Source organism: Helicoverpa armigera, chromosome 28, assembly GCF_030705265.1.
Source record: "Helicoverpa armigera isolate CAAS_96S chromosome 28, ASM3070526v1, whole genome shotgun sequence".
In the NCBI taxonomy this organism is placed as follows: Eukaryota; Metazoa; Arthropoda; class Insecta; order Lepidoptera; family Noctuidae; genus Helicoverpa; species Helicoverpa armigera.
This window is the reverse complement of record NC_087147.1, coordinates 751,619-774,273: the sequence shown is the minus strand read 5'-3', so window position 1 is coordinate 774,273 and position 22,655 is coordinate 751,619. Positions and strand designations below refer to the sequence as shown.

At 36.2% G+C, this 22,655-nt stretch overlaps 3 protein-coding genes, 1 long non-coding RNA gene and 1 other non-coding gene across 6 annotated transcripts in view; 2 read left to right on the top strand and 3 right to left on the bottom strand.

The window, feature by feature from the left end:
• LOC110382906 (pro-resilin) overlaps positions 1-12,530 on the top strand; it is a 54,828-nt gene extending 42,298 nt beyond the window's left edge. The window contains exons 4-7 of the mRNA XM_049851790.2: positions 1,304-1,405; positions 7,327-7,449; positions 10,595-10,738; positions 11,352-12,530. Coding sequence (XP_049707747.2) covers positions 1,304-1,405; positions 7,327-7,449; positions 10,595-10,738; positions 11,352-11,537 — 555 coding nt within the window. The 3' untranslated portion in view covers positions 11,538-12,530. The remainder of the gene's footprint in view (positions 1-1,303; positions 1,406-7,326; positions 7,450-10,594; positions 10,739-11,351) is intronic.
• LOC110382908 (uncharacterized) lies at positions 4,515-6,259 on the bottom strand. The gene is made up of 4 exons (XR_010277920.1): positions 6,214-6,259; positions 6,034-6,060; positions 4,974-5,090; positions 4,515-4,535 (listed from the first exon to the last, which is right to left on the bottom strand). It is a non-coding gene; the product is annotated as an uncharacterized LOC110382908 (long non-coding RNA).
• Positions 12,361-14,673, bottom strand: LOC110382905 (uncharacterized). The gene is made up of 2 exons (XR_010277919.1): positions 14,277-14,673; positions 12,361-13,861 (listed from the first exon to the last, which is right to left on the bottom strand). It is a non-coding gene; the product is annotated as an uncharacterized LOC110382905 (transcript).
• Positions 14,674-14,715: 42 nt separating this feature from the next.
• LOC110382909 (zinc finger protein 84) lies at positions 14,716-18,845 on the top strand. 2 transcript variants are annotated; one of them, XM_021343617.3, is made up of 3 exons: positions 14,716-15,004; positions 15,872-16,088; positions 16,284-18,845. In XM_021343617.3, the coding sequence occupies exons 2-3, from the start codon at positions 15,882-15,884 to the stop codon at positions 18,693-18,695; spliced, it is 2,619 nt and encodes an 872-aa protein (XP_021199292.3). In that variant the 5' UTR covers positions 14,716-15,004; positions 15,872-15,881; the 3' UTR covers positions 18,696-18,845. The 2 variants fall into 2 exon arrangements, with proteins under 2 accessions (XP_021199292.3, XP_049707693.2); XM_049851736.2 differs by lacking the exon at positions 14,716-15,004 and adding an exon at positions 15,089-15,214.
• A 233-nt stretch (positions 18,846-19,078) lies between these two features.
• On the bottom strand, positions 19,079-22,142 carry LOC110382911 (zinc finger protein 11). The gene is made up of 2 exons (XM_049851742.2): positions 21,743-22,142; positions 19,079-21,345 (listed from the first exon to the last, which is right to left on the bottom strand). The coding sequence occupies exons 1-2, from the start codon at positions 21,932-21,934 to the stop codon at positions 19,105-19,107; spliced, it is 2,433 nt and encodes an 810-aa protein (XP_049707699.2). The 5' UTR covers positions 21,935-22,142; the 3' UTR covers positions 19,079-19,104.
• Between the last annotated feature and the right edge of the window lie 513 nt (positions 22,143-22,655).

Here is a 22,655-nt window from a genome sequence, read left to right as displayed (position 1 = left end):
AACATATAGTCAAATAGGAGGATTAGGAGCCGAAACGTGGACACTGACGGTACGGCTGGTCCACAAGTTTAAAGTCGCTCAGCGGGCTATGGAAAGAGCTATGCTCGGCGTTTCTCTGAGGGATCGCATCAGAAATGAGGTAATCCGTCAGAGAACCAAGGTCATCGACATAGCCTACCGAATCAGCAAGCTGAAGTGGCAGTGGGCTGGCCATATTAGCCGAAGAACCGATAACCGTTGGGGTAAACGAGTTCTAGAGTGGAGACCACGCCTCGGCAAACGTAGTGTAGGACGTCCTCAGGCACGGTGGAGTGATGACTTGCGCAAGACGGCTGGCAGGAGCTGGATGCGAGAAGCCGAAAATAGATCTCAGTGGCGTGCACTTGGAGAGGCCTATGTCCAGCAGTGGACTGCGATAGGCTGATGATGATGATGATATAGTCAAATATCAGGTACGATGTTCCTGTGACCCTTAAGGCATGAAAATAATGAACATTTTCAATACGGTACGGTGTTGAAATTATCAAGGATATTCAACTATGGCACAGTCTTCAGTTGAAAATGAATTATTCAGGCTTCTCAACCATTTTCTGTAGCCTTATTCGCTAACTCCACTGACAGCTCGCAGATATCATCAATTGGTAAAGTGTACATTAGTAAATTGTCAAACAGCTATTTTCTTATTCGCTAACGCCAGTTACCAAATGAGATGACGTCATCAGGCTGATATCCACCATGACTCATTTTGACAGCTGTTTCTGTATCGATAAACGTTATATTGCGATTCCGTAAGCCCAGTGGACATAATGGATAATGGATAAAAAAATAGAGCTGTCAAATTGTCATCGTAGTTTTGGCGTCAGCAACCGTGTAACGATATCCGCCGATATCCACTTCATGCGATACAGAATACCAATGTTTTGAACTTATCGGTTGACATCAAAGTTCCGATGACAACTGAGGCCAGTTGACATCTGAGAATTCGAAAGTTAGCGAATAAGCCAGCTGAACTTTCAATAAGAAGCAATACAGATTATGAATGCCTACAATTCCACGTCGTTCACGTTCGTTATTACAATTCCAAGTCAGAGGCCGTCAGGCGGATTTGAGAAAACTCTGACACTAGGGCTTGTAGGTGATAAAAACCTACAGCTCACTCGATAAGAAGAAGACTTAATCATAATTGACTCGCAATTTAAAATAATCCTTGTTACCAAGGAACGTCTTGATTTCCATTGATCCACTTACACTAATACTATAACTTAAAAAGTAATATTTAACCAAAAAACGTTCTACATTTCAGCAACCAACACCGCCACCGTACAGGCCGACTACACCCCCGAGGCCGTACCTGCCCCCCAACCCTCAGCCGACTCCTGGACCTGGACCCTCGCCTACTCCTGGGGTAAGTAACTCAACATCTTGGAAATTATATCCTAATGCTCCGGAAGTTTCATACTATACCAGTGTTTTATAGGGAGCAACTGCCTATCTGACCTCCTCAACCCAGTTACCCGGGCCGATACCCCAGGGAGCGACTGCCTATCTGACCTCTTCAACCCAGTTACCCTGCCAACCCGATATCCCTTGGTAAATGTACCGAGATTTTAACTACTCTAAACTGTCCTGTTTAGAAGAACTTATGGCTATGCAGCAGGATCGATTTATTATAAGGTTAAGCAACGCTTGGTGCGGTCGGTCCAAGAATGGGTGGCCATCTTGTCATGACGAGTTTCTCCGTGTTTTAGAAGGCACCATAAATTAATATTGTCCCGGTTGTCATTTAAGTATCTTTGGCGGTTGTTACAGAAGCCAAAAAGTCTGATAGCCAGTCTTACCCATGGGTATTGGGTTGCCCGGGTAACTGAGTTGTAGAGGTCAGACAGGCAGTCGCTCCTTGTAAAATATGGAAGCCCACCCCAAAATAGTTGAGAAAAGGCTAGGCAGATGATGATGTTATTAAGATAGGTACATAAAATAAATAAAACACAGGCATCACATAAAACTATATTATTCGTCGTCAATATAATGATTAGGAATCGCTTCTGCGCTCGGGGCTAGATACTTCCCTTTAGGCACTTTTTTACCTCCACCATCTCCTTTATCTGAAAATGTAATTAAATTATTTTCTAACCTTTATTTCAATATCATTTAGTATAGAAACGTATAATGTTCGTTAAAAGATACGAAAAACAAAGTAAGGGTCAAAATAAAATTCAGTTCAAGTCTAAAATTATATAGATTTTGGTGAAATATTTCAGCCATAAAATAATATTTTATAATATTTTGAGCTGAAGAGTTTTATTTTGAAATATTATATTATTTTAGTGTTAGATATCGGCAAAGGTAATAAGCTCTTATCCGGGTATACGAAATAGATAGTTTTCATGGGAACAGTTCACTGTAACTTCTATATAATCTAAAACTATTTCACATGAGCACCGCTCGACCGCGCGGAGAGCGCTACGTATCCGCTTACTGCCACGGAATCCGCGCCTTTTTTTAAAAGCATTTTTTATGCTTACCTCCGTTAGGCTTTTTGGGCGCCCCTTTTCCCCCAATTTCCTCTGAAATTATTTATATTGTTAATAATTTCTTTATCAATTAATTAATAGATAAATTACAACTAGCAGTTTACTGCGGTGTCACCTGTGTTTTAAGAATCCTGATACTTTTCTATGTTCACCATAATTGTCATAGCAATTGGTTTAGACATTTTTCTGTGAGCAAAACGATTTACTTAAAACGATAATTTCAGGAATTTTGATACGATTTGAAAAAAATATTTCAGTGTTATATAGCCTCGTGTCGATGAAGGCTATTCCTATGGGTAGGTACTATAAAATAAATCACGCTTACCACTAGCTAAAATAGAATATACACTCAGCGGCACGGAATCTGGCCCAAGCACATTTTGGCCTTATAACCATTATTTAAATGAAAAATCAGAATTTTTATTTTAAAATTGTTTAATTTACTCATTTTCCAATAGAAAATGACTAACAGACAACAGAATTATGAAGATTTTCATTAAGTTTAATTGAGTTAGAAAACAGAGTCCTTTACCGCAGTAATCACCATAAACTTTTAAATTCAACATTTTTAACAAAACAGAAAGTTATCGAATTTTAATAATGGATGTTTCTTCCTCTTGATCTGATGAATGCTTGCATACGATCTGGCATGCTCTGGATTGTGTTTTTTATCTCCACCTGGGAGATCTCCTCCCAGGCAGCTACCAGCGCGGTTTTCAGTTCACTGAAAGTCCGTGGTGGGTTACGACTTGCTCGGACCTGTCTTTTAAGCATGTTCCAGACATGTTCTACAGGATTCATGGCTGGGTTTCTTGCAGGCCAGTCCAATTTTTGAATACCGACCTCGAACAAGTAATCGGTTACCCAAAGAGCTGCGTGAGGTCGAGCATGGTCCTGCATTATACGAAATTCTTCCTTCCTATGAATCCCTGACAGGGTAAAACATGATTTAGAAGGATCTTTTCAATATACCGCACTATTGTCAGACGACTTTCGACAACCAATAATTCAGTACGGGCTTCTGAACTTCTGCCTCGACAAACCAAGATGGACCCACCATGAAAACCGACTGTTTGCTTGGTAGTGGTGGGAAGAAACCATTGTCCGCGCTTTCCCCATCCACGTTCACGGCCGTCTGGAGCTCTTAGGACGACTCTGCATTCATCGGTCCATAAAATTTTACTCCATTAGTCATGCGTCCAATTTGCATGTTCTCGTGCAAACCTAAGTCTGGCTACGCGATGGTGCGGGAGGAGTTCCGGGCCTCGAACTGGTCTTTGAGCATGCACATCCCGTTCCTCCATCCTTCTTCTTATTGTGCACTTACGGACGTTGACTTCTCTTGCTGTTTGCAAAGGCTGGCGTATCTCTAACGCAGTGAGAAACCGATTTTTCATTATTGCACGTACGATAAATCGGTCGTCGTGCGCCGACGAACACCTTACACCCCACTTTCTGGTCTTCTTGTGTAAAGGCCAGTCCGGTCATGCATTTTCTATGCATATCTTTCACTTATACGTGGTGCACTTAAAGTTTCAACCATCGTCCACTGCGTACGCCCTTGACGTCTTAGCAACACTACTTGAGCAACTTAAGCTGCAGTAAGGGTAATTTTCAGATCAAATTGTGAAAAAAGAGAAACAAAAAACGATCATAATCATTATTTTTTTTTGGAACGTGCTTAGTACTTCGGCAATTTCTATCTGAATTTAAACTTAACTTTCTGCTTTGTGTTCCGACAACGAAATCTGCTTCTAGTGTTATAAAAGTTAAACAGACACACATTTTTCTGTATTTTAATTAACAAATACGAAAGGACAGACAATATGTCATATGAAATTAGAATTTACAACAGCTATCTGGGCTGATATCTACTTGTGTTTGTTTGGGCCAAATTCCGTGCCGCTGAGTGTAGTTAATTAAGTAAAAAAACATAAATAAAATACAAAATATACATAGTTTCCGTATTGAAATACTCACTTGGGAAGAAATTTGCACTTACTGAAAGTAAAAATAATAATAAAAAATAGCACTTTAGTACGCAATATAGGTTTATCAAAATCCCGAACAACAATACTGTATGCATGTTTGTTCCTCTTTCACACAGAAAATACTACACTGACTTTGACAAAACTTGGATCTCATATATGTTATAGGTACCTATATGAGAATAAAATAGGCGATTTTTATCCGGTTGCTGGAAGAAATTCTTTCATAATGGATGGTTACTGGGAACAGCTAGTAGATCATATTTACAAAAATAAATATCTACACAAATAATTTATAGGTACTGCAAAGTTATGTCGTGAAAAAGGAAGACCGAAGAAACGACAGATGGATCGTGTGAAAGTCGATATGGCTAGAAAGAATTTCGACTTGTAAGGTGACGGCAGATAAAAGAAAATGTAAAAATGATATAAATAATGTAAAAATGCTTACATTTTGGCAAAGGTTTTTCCGTAGTACATCTGGTGGAAAGTGTAGACGTGCCAGGCGTGGTTACTGTCGTTTCAGCAGCTTCGCTCGCCGGAGTATCTTCAATATCATTCATACGAGCTATATGCAAGTGATATTAATAAAAATATACGTTCACACCAAACTTAAAGGCGGTTTGCAACTAACTTCTGAGCGTTGCTTGTGGTATAGGCATTGCCAACATAAATGATCGCTAAAATGCAGGTATTTGATTGTTTTAACTTAACATGTATAATTTTTCTTTCCTTACAAAACGTGCTGTGTAAATAAAAAAAAATTAAAAGGATAAATGGTGAACATAACCTTATTCAGACACCATTATCTAAAATATGCTTTCTCTGTCCCTGTATGCTTATGCCCATTTTTATCAACAGTTACCTAAATTTAGGGACCCCCTAAGAGCATTAAGGGAACACTTAATACGAATTTCGTTTTCACCAAAGTTTAAGTGTCCCTTATAACATTTATTATTGGGGGAGCCCTTATTCCAAGGGACACTTAGGGAAAATTTAAGAGATGGTCAGTGGATCGTATTTGTTAATTGTATACTGTTAATTGCTTTATAAAATTAATATGAATATTATAGATTTTATACCTGTGTGAGACAATCTTACTTCTGTAAATTATTGTTGTATCATTGAAAATGTTTTTTTTTTAATTAGAGTTAAGTTTAATTTTTGAATTTACATTACATTAACAATATTCTGAAAGTGAAGTAAGTTACCTAGGGAGCCCGCTAAATAATAGAATTAGGAAGGATTTAGTGTGCCAAAAAAATATTTAATAAAACAAAAAATATTACTCTTTAAAAATCAGTTATTTACCTTCTTCAAGACCTAAAGTAAAAAATATATACATAAAAAATCAATTTTTTAAAACTAAAATATTTAAAAGTAAAAAAAATAGTAAAAATATACTCACTAGTTAACCTGACGCCATATTCTAATGTTTGATTATTTCTGAGTGTTATAAAATAATAAATATTCAAAAAATATATATTTAAGTCAAGTGCAAACATATTTACCCATGTCCAATTCTTTCACTTTGAAGGCTGAAAAATTACCTATAAACTTTAAAAAATTTACATGCAGATCAAAAAACCGGCCAAGCGCGAGTCGGACTCGCGCACGAAGGGTTCCGATAATAAGAAAATATATAAGTTCCAATAAAGTATTACTTAGGTCTGCTTACGAAAAAAACTAACCCAATTGAGCATCGTAGTTCGCTTTGCTTAACGGAATAATGGCTAATATCTGAAAATAAAATATAAACAAATAACATTGTTGTTACAATTCTGCAGTAAAGCAAAATACAAAAAAGTTTTTTGTAACAAGTTTTTATTCTTTAACTTTTTTAAGTCGGTATCTAAAACCTAAAAATGCTAGGTACATATGTTGGAAACCGCATCAAAATTGATTTTGCAAAACGAGAGATAATGGCCCGCAAACATAATTATACGCAGGTGAAACTGAAAACCTATTTTTTTGAAGTCATAACAACCGCTATTTTACTCTTTTACGTATCTCTTATACTTCGTGAAATTGTATCATACACTGAATTAAAAGAAAAAACGTACCAATGCATATGAAATTGAATTTACTAAATTAAGTCGTAACTCCATACCGCTAGCTTACAACTAAAACTATAAAATAAATAACTTAACAGCACTTCAATACATTTCCTTATTTTTATTAGTTTTCTTATTTATTTTATGACTTATTTCTGTTTATCGATATAAAATTTTATCGTCATTCTACAACCCTAAAATAAAATTAGAATTGACGAAGTAATAAGTAAAATTGCTTGAGCTTGCGGCAAAGTACCTAACAGCCATTGGTGCGTCCCAGTTCTTTCTTCAAACATCTTTGGAAGACTTTGCAAGTAGTCAGAATCCAAAAAAGTAATCTTGTAACCAAAGGTTGTGATGCCTCGGTAACTGCATTTAGGAGCTCATATGTATAGGATAAGCAGTCGCTTCATGTAAAACACTGATACTCAACTTCGTCTGATTAGACTGTAGCCGACCCCAACGTGGTTGGGAAAAGGTTAGGCAGATGATGATGATAACTATAAAACTATAAAAAAAATCAGCCATTACTTAAACTAATCTGGGTTTGATTAACTACCTAATTGTACCCGTTTTCACAGCCGTCTTTACAAAAACTGAAAATTATTTTACTACCTATTTATTTATTTTCATACTTTATACACAATATACAACGGCGGACTTACACCTTAGGCGTTCTCCACCAGTCTACCTTAGGGTGGTGAAATAGAAGTCATTAAATATTAACGTTATTTTGTTGTATTTTTCCAGCCCCACGATCATCCCCATGATCACCACCACCACGACCACGACCACGGCAACGGTAACGGCAACCACGACCACGGTGATCATCATCACCACGAGCCTGGCATGCCTTTCGACTTCTCCTACCAGGTATGTTGACGAAAACTAGAGGAAAAGCACTCTAAAGAAAGAGGGCCAATCAAAAAGTTATGACCAGTTTTTGTATATTTAGGTATACACAGAAAAAAATTGGACTGTTCCATAAATGTCTTGTAAAGAGTCGGCCGTATAAATTTTAGAATATTTCCGAGTGTAGCAACCTATATGTATAACCTATACAAGAAGTGCTACTGTCTACATAGTTAGTTACCGAAATTAGTACCTACCTATGTACATGTACTGGCTTTGACAATTCAAGTGGCTTTGAATGATCACTGCTATATTGTACCTACCATTACCTGAGATTGATTCTTACTTCTTATGCCGCAATTCTAAGATGCAAGCACATTTAAATACATCTAAAATCATAAAATCAATGTTGGTGTGACTTGAACGGCGCGCTTCGTTGACCGTAAGCCCTAGACCATTAGGTTTTTACAGATCTATCCAGGTTGTAAGTCTGGACGAGATTTTCTGTGAGAGGTTTATGGAAAGCTGCACACAGGACCGATGGGAAATAGGAATCAGTAGGTACTCACAAAGTTCCGCCGGTTACTGCAACTTGATCCACTCACACAGTACACAGATCACTTGTACACATGTTATTTATGGTTTGATGGGCGCCCAGTAACTCCCTGCAGGGGTTGTTGACTAGTTTAAGAAGTTTATTGAAGTTTAGACATAGTTTTTGATTTTAATTTGCGGCGCGTTAGGCGGCCGGCGTCGTGTTTTTTGGCACTCGCGCGAAAGTTTTTTGTATTGACGGTGGCGCCACGTCTCGCTTGGTGAGTGGCAGTTTTTGGAACTAGGAGAAGGAAATGGAAGGAACAAGGAATGCATGCAGGCTCAAACATTCCCCCCCACTTGAAATCAGTCCAGAGATTTCAAAAAATAAGAGTCGAAAAGACTAAAGGATGTGTGTTATGTGTGCTTGAGTTCAAATCGTGCTGAATTACCTAGTAAGTTACGTGATTACGATGCTAAGTTTATAATTTTAAGTTAAAAGTAAGTTGATTTTAAGCTACATTAACAATAATTATGGTTAATAAAATACAATGGAAAGGTTAAGGTTTAGTTAGAAGTAGGCAAAGGGCAAATCTACAGGCCGTCGAAGTCCTTTAGCCGTACGTAGCGTGACGACACGCACTACACCATCAGAGCCTGGATGAAGCTCGACAACACGACCGAAACGCCACTCCAACGGTGGAAGATTTTGTTCCACAATTGAACTATATCACCCGCTTGCATATTGACTTGGTCTTTGAACCATTTGCATCTCTGCTGCAGAGTATGAAGGTAATCTCTTTGCCAAATTTTCCTAATAAAAGTAATGAGCGATGTTGCTGCAAGTTGCAACTTGTATTCATAGAATTAAGAGTAATTACTGGGTCAGCAGAAGAAGCTGGAACCGCTGGAGTAGCACAAGAAATCACAGGACACGCTGACGTGGGGCCCTGGTCGCGATGAAGTAGCGTGTGATGACGCGCGTTGCATTTGGTACAGCAAGCTTTGGACAGACACATATCAGCCGCATGATTGGGCTTTAAGCAATTGAAACATAAGCGCTTTGATTTGGCTAAATATTCACGTTCATTTACATTTTTTAAATTAAACACTGGACACTTATAAATAGTGTGGTGAAAATACCCACAGCATACACACCCAAATTTTTTATCTGACACTGAGAATGCATGAACATCAGGATTATTCAAATTATTATATTGCATGAAATTGTTGTCAATAGAATGCGACCCTGTATTAGAGTTCAACCCTGTATTCAAATTACATTGATTTAAAATTGACTCAAGATTCACATCTGATGTATTATTAGGTAACTTTGTAAGAATGTTAATAATTCGATAAAAGTAGGTATCTGACTTTTGTTTTGACTTTCGAATCGTTTTCGTGTATCAGAATCTCATATGCGAGAAGATAAATAAAACATAATAAATTCCCCAAGGTTTTCGATTTTAATGGATTTTAAAGCGTTTACGGATTCCTGTAATAAACTAGTGATATTACGTAAATCGTTTAAATTACTAGATTTTAATGTAGGATGACTACAGATTTTTTCCAAATAATTTACTGCTAAGATTCGCTTATTTTGATACCGATCTATAAGCGCATCGAAAACAATTTGATAATTGTCTGATGTGACCGGAATGCCCTTGGCGATTGACAAAGCGGAACCCGTGAGGCAAGAAAGTAAATAATGAAACTTTTCAATGTTAGAAATGTTTTCGTTATCGTGCACGAGGGATGCAAATGTGTCATAGAATGTTTGCCAATATTCTATATTTCCGTCAAATTTAATAAGTTCGATTTTAGGTAAACGTGGTTGCGCAAAGTTGTCAATACGTCTATACCTACTCTTAAATGAGCCTAACTTGGACTTATCGGATGATAATTGACGAGATAAATCGAATAAAATTTGAATCTCACGAAATACGTACCTACTCACGTTGAGTGACGAGAAGTTTAAGTTTAGTTTCTTTGCTATCCATTTTGTATTGTTTAGAATTCAATGACTTAAAATGGACAACTAAATACTTTTACTAATAATTGAGTCGTAGGTTACACGATTTGAACCAAGCACACTCAACAATTAGGTATATTATGCGGCTTAGAAGGACCACTAAAAATGGTGTGACTTGAACGGCGCTTCGTTGACCGTACCTAAGCCTTAGACCATTAGGTTTTTACAGATCTATCCAGGTTGTAAGTCTGGACGAGATTTTCTGTGAGAGGTTTATGGAAAGCTGCACACAGGACCGATGGGAAATAGGCATCAGTAGGTACTCACAAAGTTCCGCCGGTTGCTGCAACTTGATCCACTCACACAGTACACAGATCACTGTACACATGTTATTTATGGTTTGATGGGCGCCCAGTAACTCCCTGCAGGGGTTGTTGACTAGTTTAAGAAGTTTATTGAAGTTTAGACATAGTTTTTGATTTTAATTTGCGGCGCGTTATGGCGGCCGGCGTCGTGTTTTTTGGCACTCGCGCGAAAGTTTTTTGTATTGACGGTGGCGCCACGTCTCGCTTGGTGAGTGGCAGTTTTTGGAACTAGGAGAAGGAAATGGAAGGAACAAGGAATGCATGCAAGCTCAAACAAATGTCTTTTATCCTTCAGGTGGCGGAAGATGGCAACGACTACAGCCACAACGCGATATCTGATGGTGACATCACCCGGGGAGAGTATAGAGTAGCCCTGCCTGATGGACGCACTCAAATAGTCAAGTACACCGCCGACTGGAAGAACGGTTTCAACGCTGAGGTGAGTAGTGCTGCTACTCGACAATAGATGGCGCAGTTTTCAATTATGCTCTCAAATCACAAATGGAAATAAATGTTTACGAATTAATTTTATCCGTGGGTTAGCAGTAAATCGATACTAATGTATTAGGAAACATTATTTTATTTGTTTGTATCCTAAATGCAAATTAATTAACCGATTACAAAAATTCTTTCACTGTTGGGGAGCTGGAGCTCCTAGGGATGTGGGTGAATCCACTGGACGCAGCTAGTAAAATTTAACTTAATCATAATCATATTAGAGTTAAATAAACATTACTAGCGTTTAAGATTTTGACCTAACTAACGAAACTATTCAAATGTTTATTAAATTACTAGCTTCTGCCAGCGGTTCCACCTGCATCCCGTGGGAACTACTTCCCGTACCTTGATAAAAAGTAATTTCCTTCCTTCTGCTTCCTCGATAAATGGGCTATCTAACATTGAAAGAAATTTTCAAATCGGACCAGTAGTTCCTGAGATTAGCGCGTTCAAACAAAACAAACAAACTCTTCAGCTTTATAATATTAGTATAGATGTTCCGATTGTACAACAATAAATGTAACCCAACTAATCTTTATTCCTCAACGCTCTAGGTGACATACGAAGGCGAAGCGAGGTACCCAGACCAGCCAGCTGGTGGATACGGCAGTGGAAACACCGGTAATGGCTACGGCAGCGGCAGCACGGGCGGTAACGGCTACCCCAGCGGGTCAGGTGGCTCCGGCACGGGCGGACAAGCCTACGTCCCCCCCAGCCAAGGAGGCGGCTACCAATACTAAATAATACCCAACGATAACGCAAGGTTTATAAAGTTATGATGATTTCTTGCTACAATTACGCGAATTGTTGTTTTAATAGTCGATTTTGGTGGGAACACCTCTATTTATGTCATGTTTTTGGCAGCTGTCAAATTGAATCGAAAATTTCCCGCCATTGCAGAAACAAAAATGGTTGAACAATTTGAAAGAAAACATAGCCATACCTATTTAATTAGATTTTCATAAATAAAATGACGATTCGCGTAGTTTTAGTAAGAATTACGAAGTGAAACAAACACGTTTGTTAATTGCCCATTTAACTGTTTTTCTTTATAACGATACTAAGTTCTGAATCAAACTTTTTTAACACTGATGGCATGCCTAATACCACCTCTAAAAAGTCGACTAAAATTGTTTGTATCAGAACTTATTCGTTACAAAGACTAAACAGCCGAATAATTGTTTTTAATATAATACCTATAGTTTAAGTTAGTATTACATTAACATAGTTACCGAAATATAGTTACCAATTGTTATAAAAATATTATATTATTAATGTACTTCGCTAGCTAGATAATCAATGCTGACAGTAGACCACATTTCCTTCTTTTTCCTATGTCATAACTTATTGAGGAATGTTCTAGAAATAGAAACAATACGTATACGATTTACACAACTTGTAAAATAACGTATACCTTGTAAACTTACATAAACAGCCTATATCTGTAAAAATATAACCTTTATAGTTAAAATAGAATAATAACATTTATTATACCTTTTAAAACAACTGTATTGTATAAAAAGGGAGCTAGGAACCATATTGTGATGTAAAAAAAATACAAAATTGCTTGTAATAGTTTTTAATTAATAATACTCATTACACTGCCGTATTTTGTATATTTATTGTATAGGATAGAGGCATAGAGGAGTAAATTTGACAATTCTTTGTTGAAAATATGAAGTGTCCTTTTGTACCTTATTTTTTTATAAAAATAAATCTAAGCTACAGTTAAACTTGTTTTTTTTTTCTCGAAGAAAGGAGTTTCCTTTCATCGTGGGTTTGTTTCAATGGGAATATGGAAGTTTATTACATACATAGCATTTCGACCCGTACGTAATACTAACTATGCTGCCTTAATAAGTTTTACTACCGACATCTAGCGATGAATAGCGTGAGCTTTTATTTTATGTCGTAATTTGATAGCATGAATTAAATAAAGCAATTAATTTTAAACAGTTTGCCATACATTTTCGTACATAATACTTTTTCTTATAAGACTAGAAATAATACAAACATAGCTGCCAACCTAATAACTTATGTAACAATTAAAAAATAATACTTGAAGCAAATACTGAAACTGCAAAATAATTGCTTACACCAATTCAGTTGTGCCTTATCAAGTTTCAAAACACAATGTCGCATGAACTTTTTTTAAATGTGAATTAAGATTTTTCTTCAAACTGAATTTCTTATCACAAATTACGCAACACTCTGTCTTTTCCATGTGTTTTCTCTTCATATGCTCAAGTCTCCGACCTGAGGTGATAAAGTCAGCACCACAAATCTCACATTTAAAAGGTTTCTGACCAGAATGCAACATTAAATGTTCAAATAAAGTTTTTTCATTGACGAATGTGTCACCACAAATCTCACACGTTTTATCCTTCACTTTTTCATGAGTAACAAAATGCTGAGTTAAGTTGCTCTTCTTATAAAAGCCTTTTCCGCACTCGGTACATTTGTAAGGCCTGATATTTAAATGGACCTTATTAATATGAGCTTCTAAACTGTTTTTGTTGATACTTCGGTAGTCACAACTACCACAGTCATGTAATTTAGATTTTCGTTTTCTTCTTGATAACGCAGCATGATTTTTCAAATGCAAATTGAAATGTGAGTGAGATTTCAACACTATAAAACAATGGGGACATTGCTTTCCTTTATGGCCGCCCAAATGAACTTTTAATGTTGAATTATTTTTTAGTTCTTTGCCACAAATATCACAGATTCTAGCAGAACTTGTATTCCTATGAGTAATTTTATAATGTTTCTCTAGTAATACTTTAGATTTGAATTTCATATCACATTTTGAACATTTTACAGCTATTAAACTATTAAGCTGTTCTTTAGTATTATTTATTATACTCTCACCAGTAGGTAATTGAACCCTTAATTTGTACTTTTTTGGTTGTCGTTCACATACTGTTTTGTTGTCAACTTCTTCGTTAATATTATTTACAAGGAGGTTCAACATTTCATTTTTTAAATAGTTCCTTTGCATGAGGCTAAACAACTTAATAATTAGGCTTGCACAGTCATCACATGCTTGTGATAGAAATAGATCCTGAAATCAGTGAAAATTAATATTAAACATAATTAACAGGTACAAGTAAACGATGGAGTAAATTTTAGTAACATTTAATTTTGATATAGAAGTAGGCACTGTAGCATGTACCACGCTTATGAACTTTACGAGAATGTTATGAATAAAAAAATATAAACAACTGCAATGGCAATGATGTGTAAATATGTGATTGTGAAGTCCCAAATTAAAGAATAAAATTGTATTATAGATGAATAAGCTAAGCATAGATGTACCCAGCACCTATTTTAAATTCTAAGAAAGGTGATAAACTTATTAGTTAATCTATTTGGTATTCTTTCAAAGTCGATCAAAATTATTCTTATTGAAGGTTCCTAATTTTTTATGGCTACAAGGTACTATGTTGGCCTTTGGCTGTAGATCAAAAATGACTTACGTGAGATGGAAATAACTGTTTCATAATATTCCATAAAGTTAAATTCAAACTAAAATATTCATCGTGTATTTCAATATCTTCGTGTAAATCGGTTGTATTTTCGCTTTCTTTATAACACAAAAAACATACTCTGTTCATAGATTTTGGATTTATTAGTAAGTTTAACATATCCATTTTTATAATTTTAAAGTAAATAAATATTTATAAACTAGATAAATAAACTAACATAACAATACTGTTGAAAAATGTCAAACAAACAAAACTAAATAAGTTTTTAATTTAGAGTAGTCCACTCAAGATCTCTACAATAGTCGAATTTGGAAGCCGATGAATCGACTAAATAAGTATCCTTAAGTTGGCCCCTGTTGATAGATTCAGAAAATATCGTGATTTTTAGCGAAACGAAACGCGCGACGCGGGGGGCGGAACGTAGGTTGTACGGAAGCATTCCATGTCACTGTTTTTCATAATCAGAACCTTTGACTTTATTGTGTTTTGCATTGATTTAATCATTTCTAAAATAGCATTACTCAAGATAAAACACTTCGCCCTTTTATTTATATTTGTGAAATCTTTGACCTTAAATTGCTTTTACGATCATTATTCGTCTCTGTCGCCATTCGTATGTGTATATCATATTTCATTCTAAAATCGAAATTGACAGATAACTTTCAAAGCTAATTTTATCGAGTGCTCAAGAAATAAACTGGAACGTGAAAAGGCGTAAGGTGAGACGATTTCTAGCTCTGGACAAGTTATTTCATAAAATTGTGTTTCCTTTCTCTTTGTACAAACGCTTTATTATAATCTTAGGCAACCATTTTTCAAACTGAAAATAGATACGCCATTTTGTCCCACAAAATGTGTACGTAACATAACCTAAGTACGGGAGTTTTATAAAAGCAATACGTACCTTTGATCAAAACAATCTGATTCAGGTAATTCAGGGAGAAATATTAACATTTTAAGCAATGCTTACGACTGACAGAGCTTCCTCTCACTTATAATCATGCTCAAAAGCTCGAAATGGGAATGGAAATTTTCCAAATGACATTTCGAGACTCGTTGTCATTATTTTTATAGACTAACAAGTCTGCTAAAAAGCTCCTATAAAGCTAATTGATGAATACAAAATATGCTTTAGGTCTGAGTTTGAAATTACATTTCAGTTTTTTGAACTTTCCTTAACAAAATACTGCTATACACAAAGTTTCCGCGGTTTCACCCGTCCCAAGAGAACTACTTCGTTGTCATCTGCCGAGCCTTTTTCCAACTACGTTGGGGTCGGCTTCCAGTCTAGCCATATGCAACTGAAAATCAATGTTTTACAAGAAGACTGCCTATCTGACCTCATCAACCCAGTTCTCTTGGTAACGCAATACCTCTTGATGAAACTGGTTGTCAGACTTTCTGGCTTTTGACTACCCTAAACTGCCAAAGATAACAAAGAAACAAAATAACTAAATTTCAGAACAAATACCTAAAAGACCTAATATGTTGTTCTTTTATTGACTTACATTTTTATTTTATTAAATAGTATTGACGTTTTTAAAGATATCTAAGTAACTAAAACTGTTACTATTTCCATTTTACAGACAATTGAAAATGGAGGAAGCAGTGAAACCTAGCAATCCTGACAATGTAGACTGGATCAAAGCCAAACTGCAGACGTTATGGACTTCACCGCAGTTCTGCGGCCTGTGCCTCGAGAACAAGGGAAACTTCTGTTCCGTTGACATGGAGTTTGTTATTAGCCAGCAGAAGCTGTCTAAATGTTTGCAGGATATTTTAAATTATATTTTTAATGAAGACGTAAGTTGATTTCAGTATATACTTTTTAAATGTGCAGAAAAAAGCAAATATTTTTATGCAAGCAACTCATTTTTAAATTCTAATATTTTTTCATAGTGCATCATGTTTGCAAAGTCTAGGCTCTGTAAAATAACAGAGCTTCTTCATTAATTTCAATTCATTCATTATTCTAACTATGATGTTCCTTATTTTCAGGCTGAATTCCTGATGTCAAGTCAATACCTGTGTGACAGTTGCACAGAAAAAACAATACAGGCCTACCTCTTCATCCACAATACAAAACAGCTTACAAGAATCCTCAACAACTGCGTCTCGGATATTTACTCCAAAGTAGTTGATGTGGATTCTCAACTTGACACCACTATCACATATGAGACAGCCAATGTCATGATTGTCCTTGAAAATGACACAGATTTATACAAAACTATTAACAATATGAACTCCATGACTGAAATAGTTGTTACTGAAAAACCTGTACCAATGAAAGCATATAAAACGGAGAAAGAAGATCTGAAACCTAAAATCATTCAGGTTTGTAGCATTGAGAAGCCGAAAGATATAACAAAAGAAGAACCAAAAGTCAACATGGTAGTGAAAGAAATAAAAGAAAAGAGAATTGAGAAACCTGATGGGACTCCAAATATAACCTTGAAAGAAGGTCACATTGTAATAAAACCTCTGAGCTCATCAAGAAATTCTACTCCTCGGTACAACACTTATGAATGCGCTGAGTGCCCAGACATATTTACAAATTTCAGAACACTGAAGGAACATGAAAAAGCTAAGCATAAGAAAACAGTGTTCAGATGCAAGTTGTGTGACAAATCTTATAATACCTTGCAGTATTTAAACATACATTACTTGACACATTCCAAAGCGAGGTGCAAGTTATGTCTACTCATTCTTCCGGAAGAAGAACTAATGGATCACTTGAGGTGTAATCATGCAAATTTGGTATACCCTTGCAATTTTTGCGATTTGGTCTACTACACCCAAGAATCGTTGACTACACATTTCAAAATAAGTCATCTAGTTAACGATACTAAAGCTAAGTCTCATTGTGTGATGTGCTTAACCAACTTCGTAGAAGATAAGAACAAGAAACATAAGTGCAAGTTCTCTTGCTCAGAATGCTTTGTGATGCCTTGCATACATTATAAGTACCTCATGTCTTACAGAGAGCAAGTGTTGAATCACGTAAGTTACATAAAATGCGTAGACTGTGACTATGGTACTCGTAGAAAAGAGCACTTGATAGGACATGCGAACAGGGAACATTTAGACCACCATCCATTCACCTGTGCTGATTGTGGACAACAGTTTTACACTAAATTGAGTCTTAAGACTCACATAGTACAGTTCCATTCAGATCTGTCCTGCCAATATTGTGATTTTGTCTTCAAGGATGCTAAAACTCTCGAGAATCATAGGAAATCTTGCAAGGTTGTCATACGGCCGTTCTCTTGTAGTCAGTGTGTTGCATCCTTTGATGTTTCTGAAGAACTGACCAACCATGAGAATTTAAGGCATAATGAAGGAGTACACGCTTGTACTCTCTGCAAGAGCAGATTCCTTACTGAAATAGAACTGCAGGAACACCACGCAAAGACTCATGGTGGTATTCAATGTAAGAAGAGGAGAAAGCATATTGAATGCTCCCTATGTGATATCATGTTCAAAAACGTAAAAGAGATGCTTGAACATGAGAAATTGCATCCCGAAAATGAAGTTTACCCATGCAAGGCATGTGCAAAAAAGTGTAATTCTTTAATGAAACTGTATATTCATAATCAAAGGCACTATACTAAGAGAATTAAGTGCACTCAATGTGGTAAGAAGGTTGCTGCATCATTCTATGCACAACACACTGTTAGGTGTCCTTACAAAAAGGACGCTGTTCTGAGTCATGTCTGCGAGGTATGTGGGAAGTCATTCCACTTGGAGTCATTACTGATCTTCCATCAAAGAATCCACAAGGATCCTGAACCCTGCCTTCTATGTGACAAGACCATCAAACCGTCAAGTCTGAAACGGCATATGGAACAAATTCATGGATTCAGTGCAAAAGCAAAGGCCAAACCTGGCCAGGCCATAGAATGCGAGTTATGCGGGCACATAGTTAAAAAGAAATGTGACTTAGAAACTCACATGAACCGATATCATTTAAAAATCAAGCCATTTGTCTGTCACATTTGTAGCAAAGATTTTTGTGGTAAAGTACGCTTGAAGGAACATTTAGCAACGCACACATCTGACAAAAGCTGCTTCTGTTCTATCTGCGGCAAGAAGTTTGCAAACCGCGTTTGTCTGAAAATGCACTTTAGAATGCACACGGGAGTAACTCCCTACGCCTGTGATCTTTGCGGTCAGAAGTTCAGATCCTCAAGTTTAATGAAGACCCATAGAATTAAGAAACATTTACAGAAAACGGTAAACTGTCCTCTCTGTGATAGTATGTTCTATATGGTCAGAGATATGAGGCATCACTTCAAAAAGGTTCATTGGAAAGGCAAAGATGGAGTGCCGTTTAATCCTGCAGATGTAAAAGAGTTATCCAAGGAACATTATCATTTGTTTGAAGATCGCAGGTTGCCGAAACTTACTTGAAACTTGTCATTTTTGTAGTTAGGTAGCTAAATGCAGATATGAAAAATTATCTTATATTTTTTTCCTGTATAATAATTTTTGATTAGAAAAAGGTGATGGATGGGTGAGAATGTTGGCTTTGTTATTTCAATAAATCATGTTCTTGAATAATTTTTGTGTTATTTTTACACGTAGGTATCATCTACCTAGCCTTCTAGCAACTATATTGGATCTGCTTCCAGTCTAACTGGATGCAACTGAGTAAGTACGTGTTTTCCGTGGTGCCTACCTGATCTCAACGACACTACGATAACTTAGGTGTTACCACATAACGCTGCAACGCGAAAATTCACGAAAGTAGAAGTAGTCACTATCCAAAGTAGGTATTGAATAAAACGTACACATTCAAACAACATACATATTATATTTCTCACAATGAACAAGGCATATAAATATCAACATCTTCCTCAGCAACTTTAACTCTCCTCCCATCATGAAACAAATGATAATGTTCTTTATCCAACCCTTTCATCTCCCGAGGGTCAAATCTTTTATCTTTCTGCTTCCAATGCACTTTAATCACATGTCTCCTTAAATCTCTCACTGTATGAAACTTATTCGAACATAACGGACAACTATTACTTTTATCCGAATGTTTTTTTAACTTATGAACATTCATAATACTCGAAGATCGGAACCGGTCTCCACAAATTTCACAAGTAAAAGGTTTCTCACCAGTATGCAAGCGTAAATGCATTTTCAAGCAAGCAGAGTTAGCAAAACTCTTTAGACAGACCATGCACATAACGCTTTTCATGTTATGTGTTTCTATATGTTTCTTCAGTAAGTGTTTGCCTATGAAATCTTTGCTGCATATATGGCACACGTAAGGCTTAATTTTTAAGTGGTGACGATTCATATGGCATTCTAACAGTGTGTTGTTCCAAGTTTTGTAGTCACATTGCTCGCATTTCAAGTTTGGCTGCTGTTTTTTAATTCCTGTATTCCCAGGATTCTCCTCCATTAAATGCCTTCTCCAATGCCTGCGCAATCTAGCTGGGTTGATCATCTTATTACATTTAGGACATGGTACATTTTCCAAATGTACTTTTTGATGAGATTTTAACAAAGCTACGTTTTGAAATGACCTGCCACAAGTTTCGCAGGTCTCTATAGAATTTGTGTGGGTAGTTAGATGTTTTTTGAGAAGAATTTCTCTCATCTCTTTACCGCAGATGTGGCAAGTGGCAAATGGTCCGTTGTGTTTGCGGTAGTGTGCTCTAAACTGTCTTAAGGTTTCATACTCAGTATTGCATATTCTACAAGGGTAGGTTGTGTTCGGTCCATGAGACCTCATGTGTTGTACTAATTCCCCTTTAGTATCAAAGATCTCTTGACACACAACACATTGCACATTAATAACTTTGTTCTTACTTTGTAGGCCACTATGAACCTTGACCATATGTTCCTTTCTCTTAGAATCTTTGAGAAACTTTTTGTTGCATAATCCACATGGGAAAACATCAGTACTATGTCTACGTTTTATATGCTTTGTGAGATTATCTGATGAATCAAAGGAGGCTGGACACTCGTCACAAACGAAACTCCTTTCTATATCCTCACAAACTTGCACATGCTCTGTGTATGTGTTAATATTGCTGAATTCTGAATCACAGAATCTGCATACAAAATAATCCTCATGAAATTTATGAATATGAGATGTTAGAACGATTTTAGAATAAAACTGTTGTCCACATTTATCACAAGTGAATGGATGATGGTCCAAATGTTCTCGGTTTACATGTCCGAGTAAAATCTCCTTCCTTTTACAGACATAATCACAATCCAAACACTTCACTTTACCTGCATGGTTTAATATCTGATCTCTATAAAACATCAGATACTTATAATGCATGCACGGTACTTCAGAACATTCCGGGCAGTTATATTTGCAACTATGTACCTTCAATTCTTCTTCAGTAAAAGTTTTAAGACACATTAAGCAGTGCGGGTTTTCTCCTTTGATTTTGTGGCAGATTTTTTCATGCATTTGTAAAGTGTTTAATGTATAAAATACTTCATTACATTGAGAACAAGTATGTAAAGAATCAATATGTTTTGCTTTAAGGTGTTCGAGTAATTCTTCTTCATGGAGAATTTCATGACAAATCTTGCATCTCAAACTAGCATGCACTTTGTAATGTGAATTTAAATATTGCTGATTTCTAAATCTTTTGAAACATATTTTGCATTCTATTTTCTGTTTCATACATGTGTATCTATGTAGTTTCAATGCTCTATATGAAGGTAGTTTTTCAAGACATTTTGTACATTTGAATTTGGAACATTTTGGTTTATGTGTTTCTTTTTTAACTTCAAGAAATTCATTCTTCTCTTGAGTAACTTTATCGGTTTCATGTTTTAAATAATCTATTTTCTCCTTTTCTGCAGTTGGCTCAAGAATATTGTCTAAAACTATAACTACATTACTACTTTCAATTTGTGAGTCAGGCAAATGCTGGTAGATTTCATCTGATTTCTTGATCAAATAATTTACATAGTTGTCAATAATCTTGAATGTTTCTTTAGCATTTTCTATGAAAATATATGCCTGTATTAGTTTTTCTGTGCAACTGTTGCATATCTGTGTGTGCGCCAAGAAGTTTTCTCCCTGGAAGAATACATCCTGTATCAATGTAAGTAAAGCTATGGACACATAAAACAACAAAGATAAAAGATAATTGTGTATCGTAATAGTAAATAAGGACATGGAATCTTGATAAAGACCTAACAGTTTTAATTTGACCCTGCCATGCATACTGTAGGCTCTAGCTGTCATTGAACATCCTTGGCAGTAAGTACAGTACCTTACATTACATACATTTACATTACCAGTAAGTCTGACAACCAGGCTTACCAAGAGGTACTGGGTTGCCCAGGTAACTGGGTTGAGCAGGACAGATAGGCAGACGCTCCTTGTAAAACACTGGTAGTAAGCTGCATCCAGTTACATTGGAAGTCAACCCCAACATAATTGGGGAAAAGCTATGCAGATGATGTTCATTTACCTGTTTGAATACCACATTAATCATGGCACTTAAAGGATTAGTGCGAACTTGTTGATTCACAATAATTTCTATAACTTCGTCAATGGTGCTCATATTGTTGTTATCATCGTTTTCCAAACAAATACCGCAAAATTGGCCGCTATGGAGAACATTTCGGAGTTTCACCTTGATATTTAACATGTTTTCATTCATTTATTATCACCACCTGCAGGTTTTAAGGTATATTAAGCTTCTAAATCACATATATTGCAATTTATTTACACAACAAAATATTATTTTGACATTTTCTTATTGTTTACAAAAATGGTAAGTTGAGGTTAGGTTTATTTGTGTTACGAGCTCTCAGACCAAAGAAATAGGCAGATAGAGCGCTCAGAGAACACGCGAGTGTGTCGACCAAAGCAAATACACGATCAAAAGCTAATATTGAGCTAATACAAACAAACCCGCGACAGTAGTTAGCGCGCGCATCGTCTCGCTCACACATCGCTAGTGATTTGTCATTATTAATTCAAAATATGCCGTCTTGTGTGTTTAAACACTGCAAAAGTTGTTCACAAAATCTAAGAAAACAAGATGGGATATCTTTCCACAGGTAACTCTTGTAAAGTTATTTTAAAAGTTTCATTTTCTTATTTTAGCGCATTTAAATAAAAGCTTGTTTTTAAAGATTTTTACAGTTACAGTTACAGCCTTTTTTATCGTCCCACTGCTGGGCACAAGCCTCCTCTCACAAGGAGAAGGATTGAGCATGAATTTTACCTTTTACCTTAATTTATTTTATACTTTTTAGTTTTCAGCTGGTAAGTCCCTAAGACTGTCCATCTCGTTCAACGCATCATTATTGCAAAGTCGTTTGCCAGTTAATTTTGAACGGCTTATTATTTTCCGGGTGACTAATAACTTAAAAGTC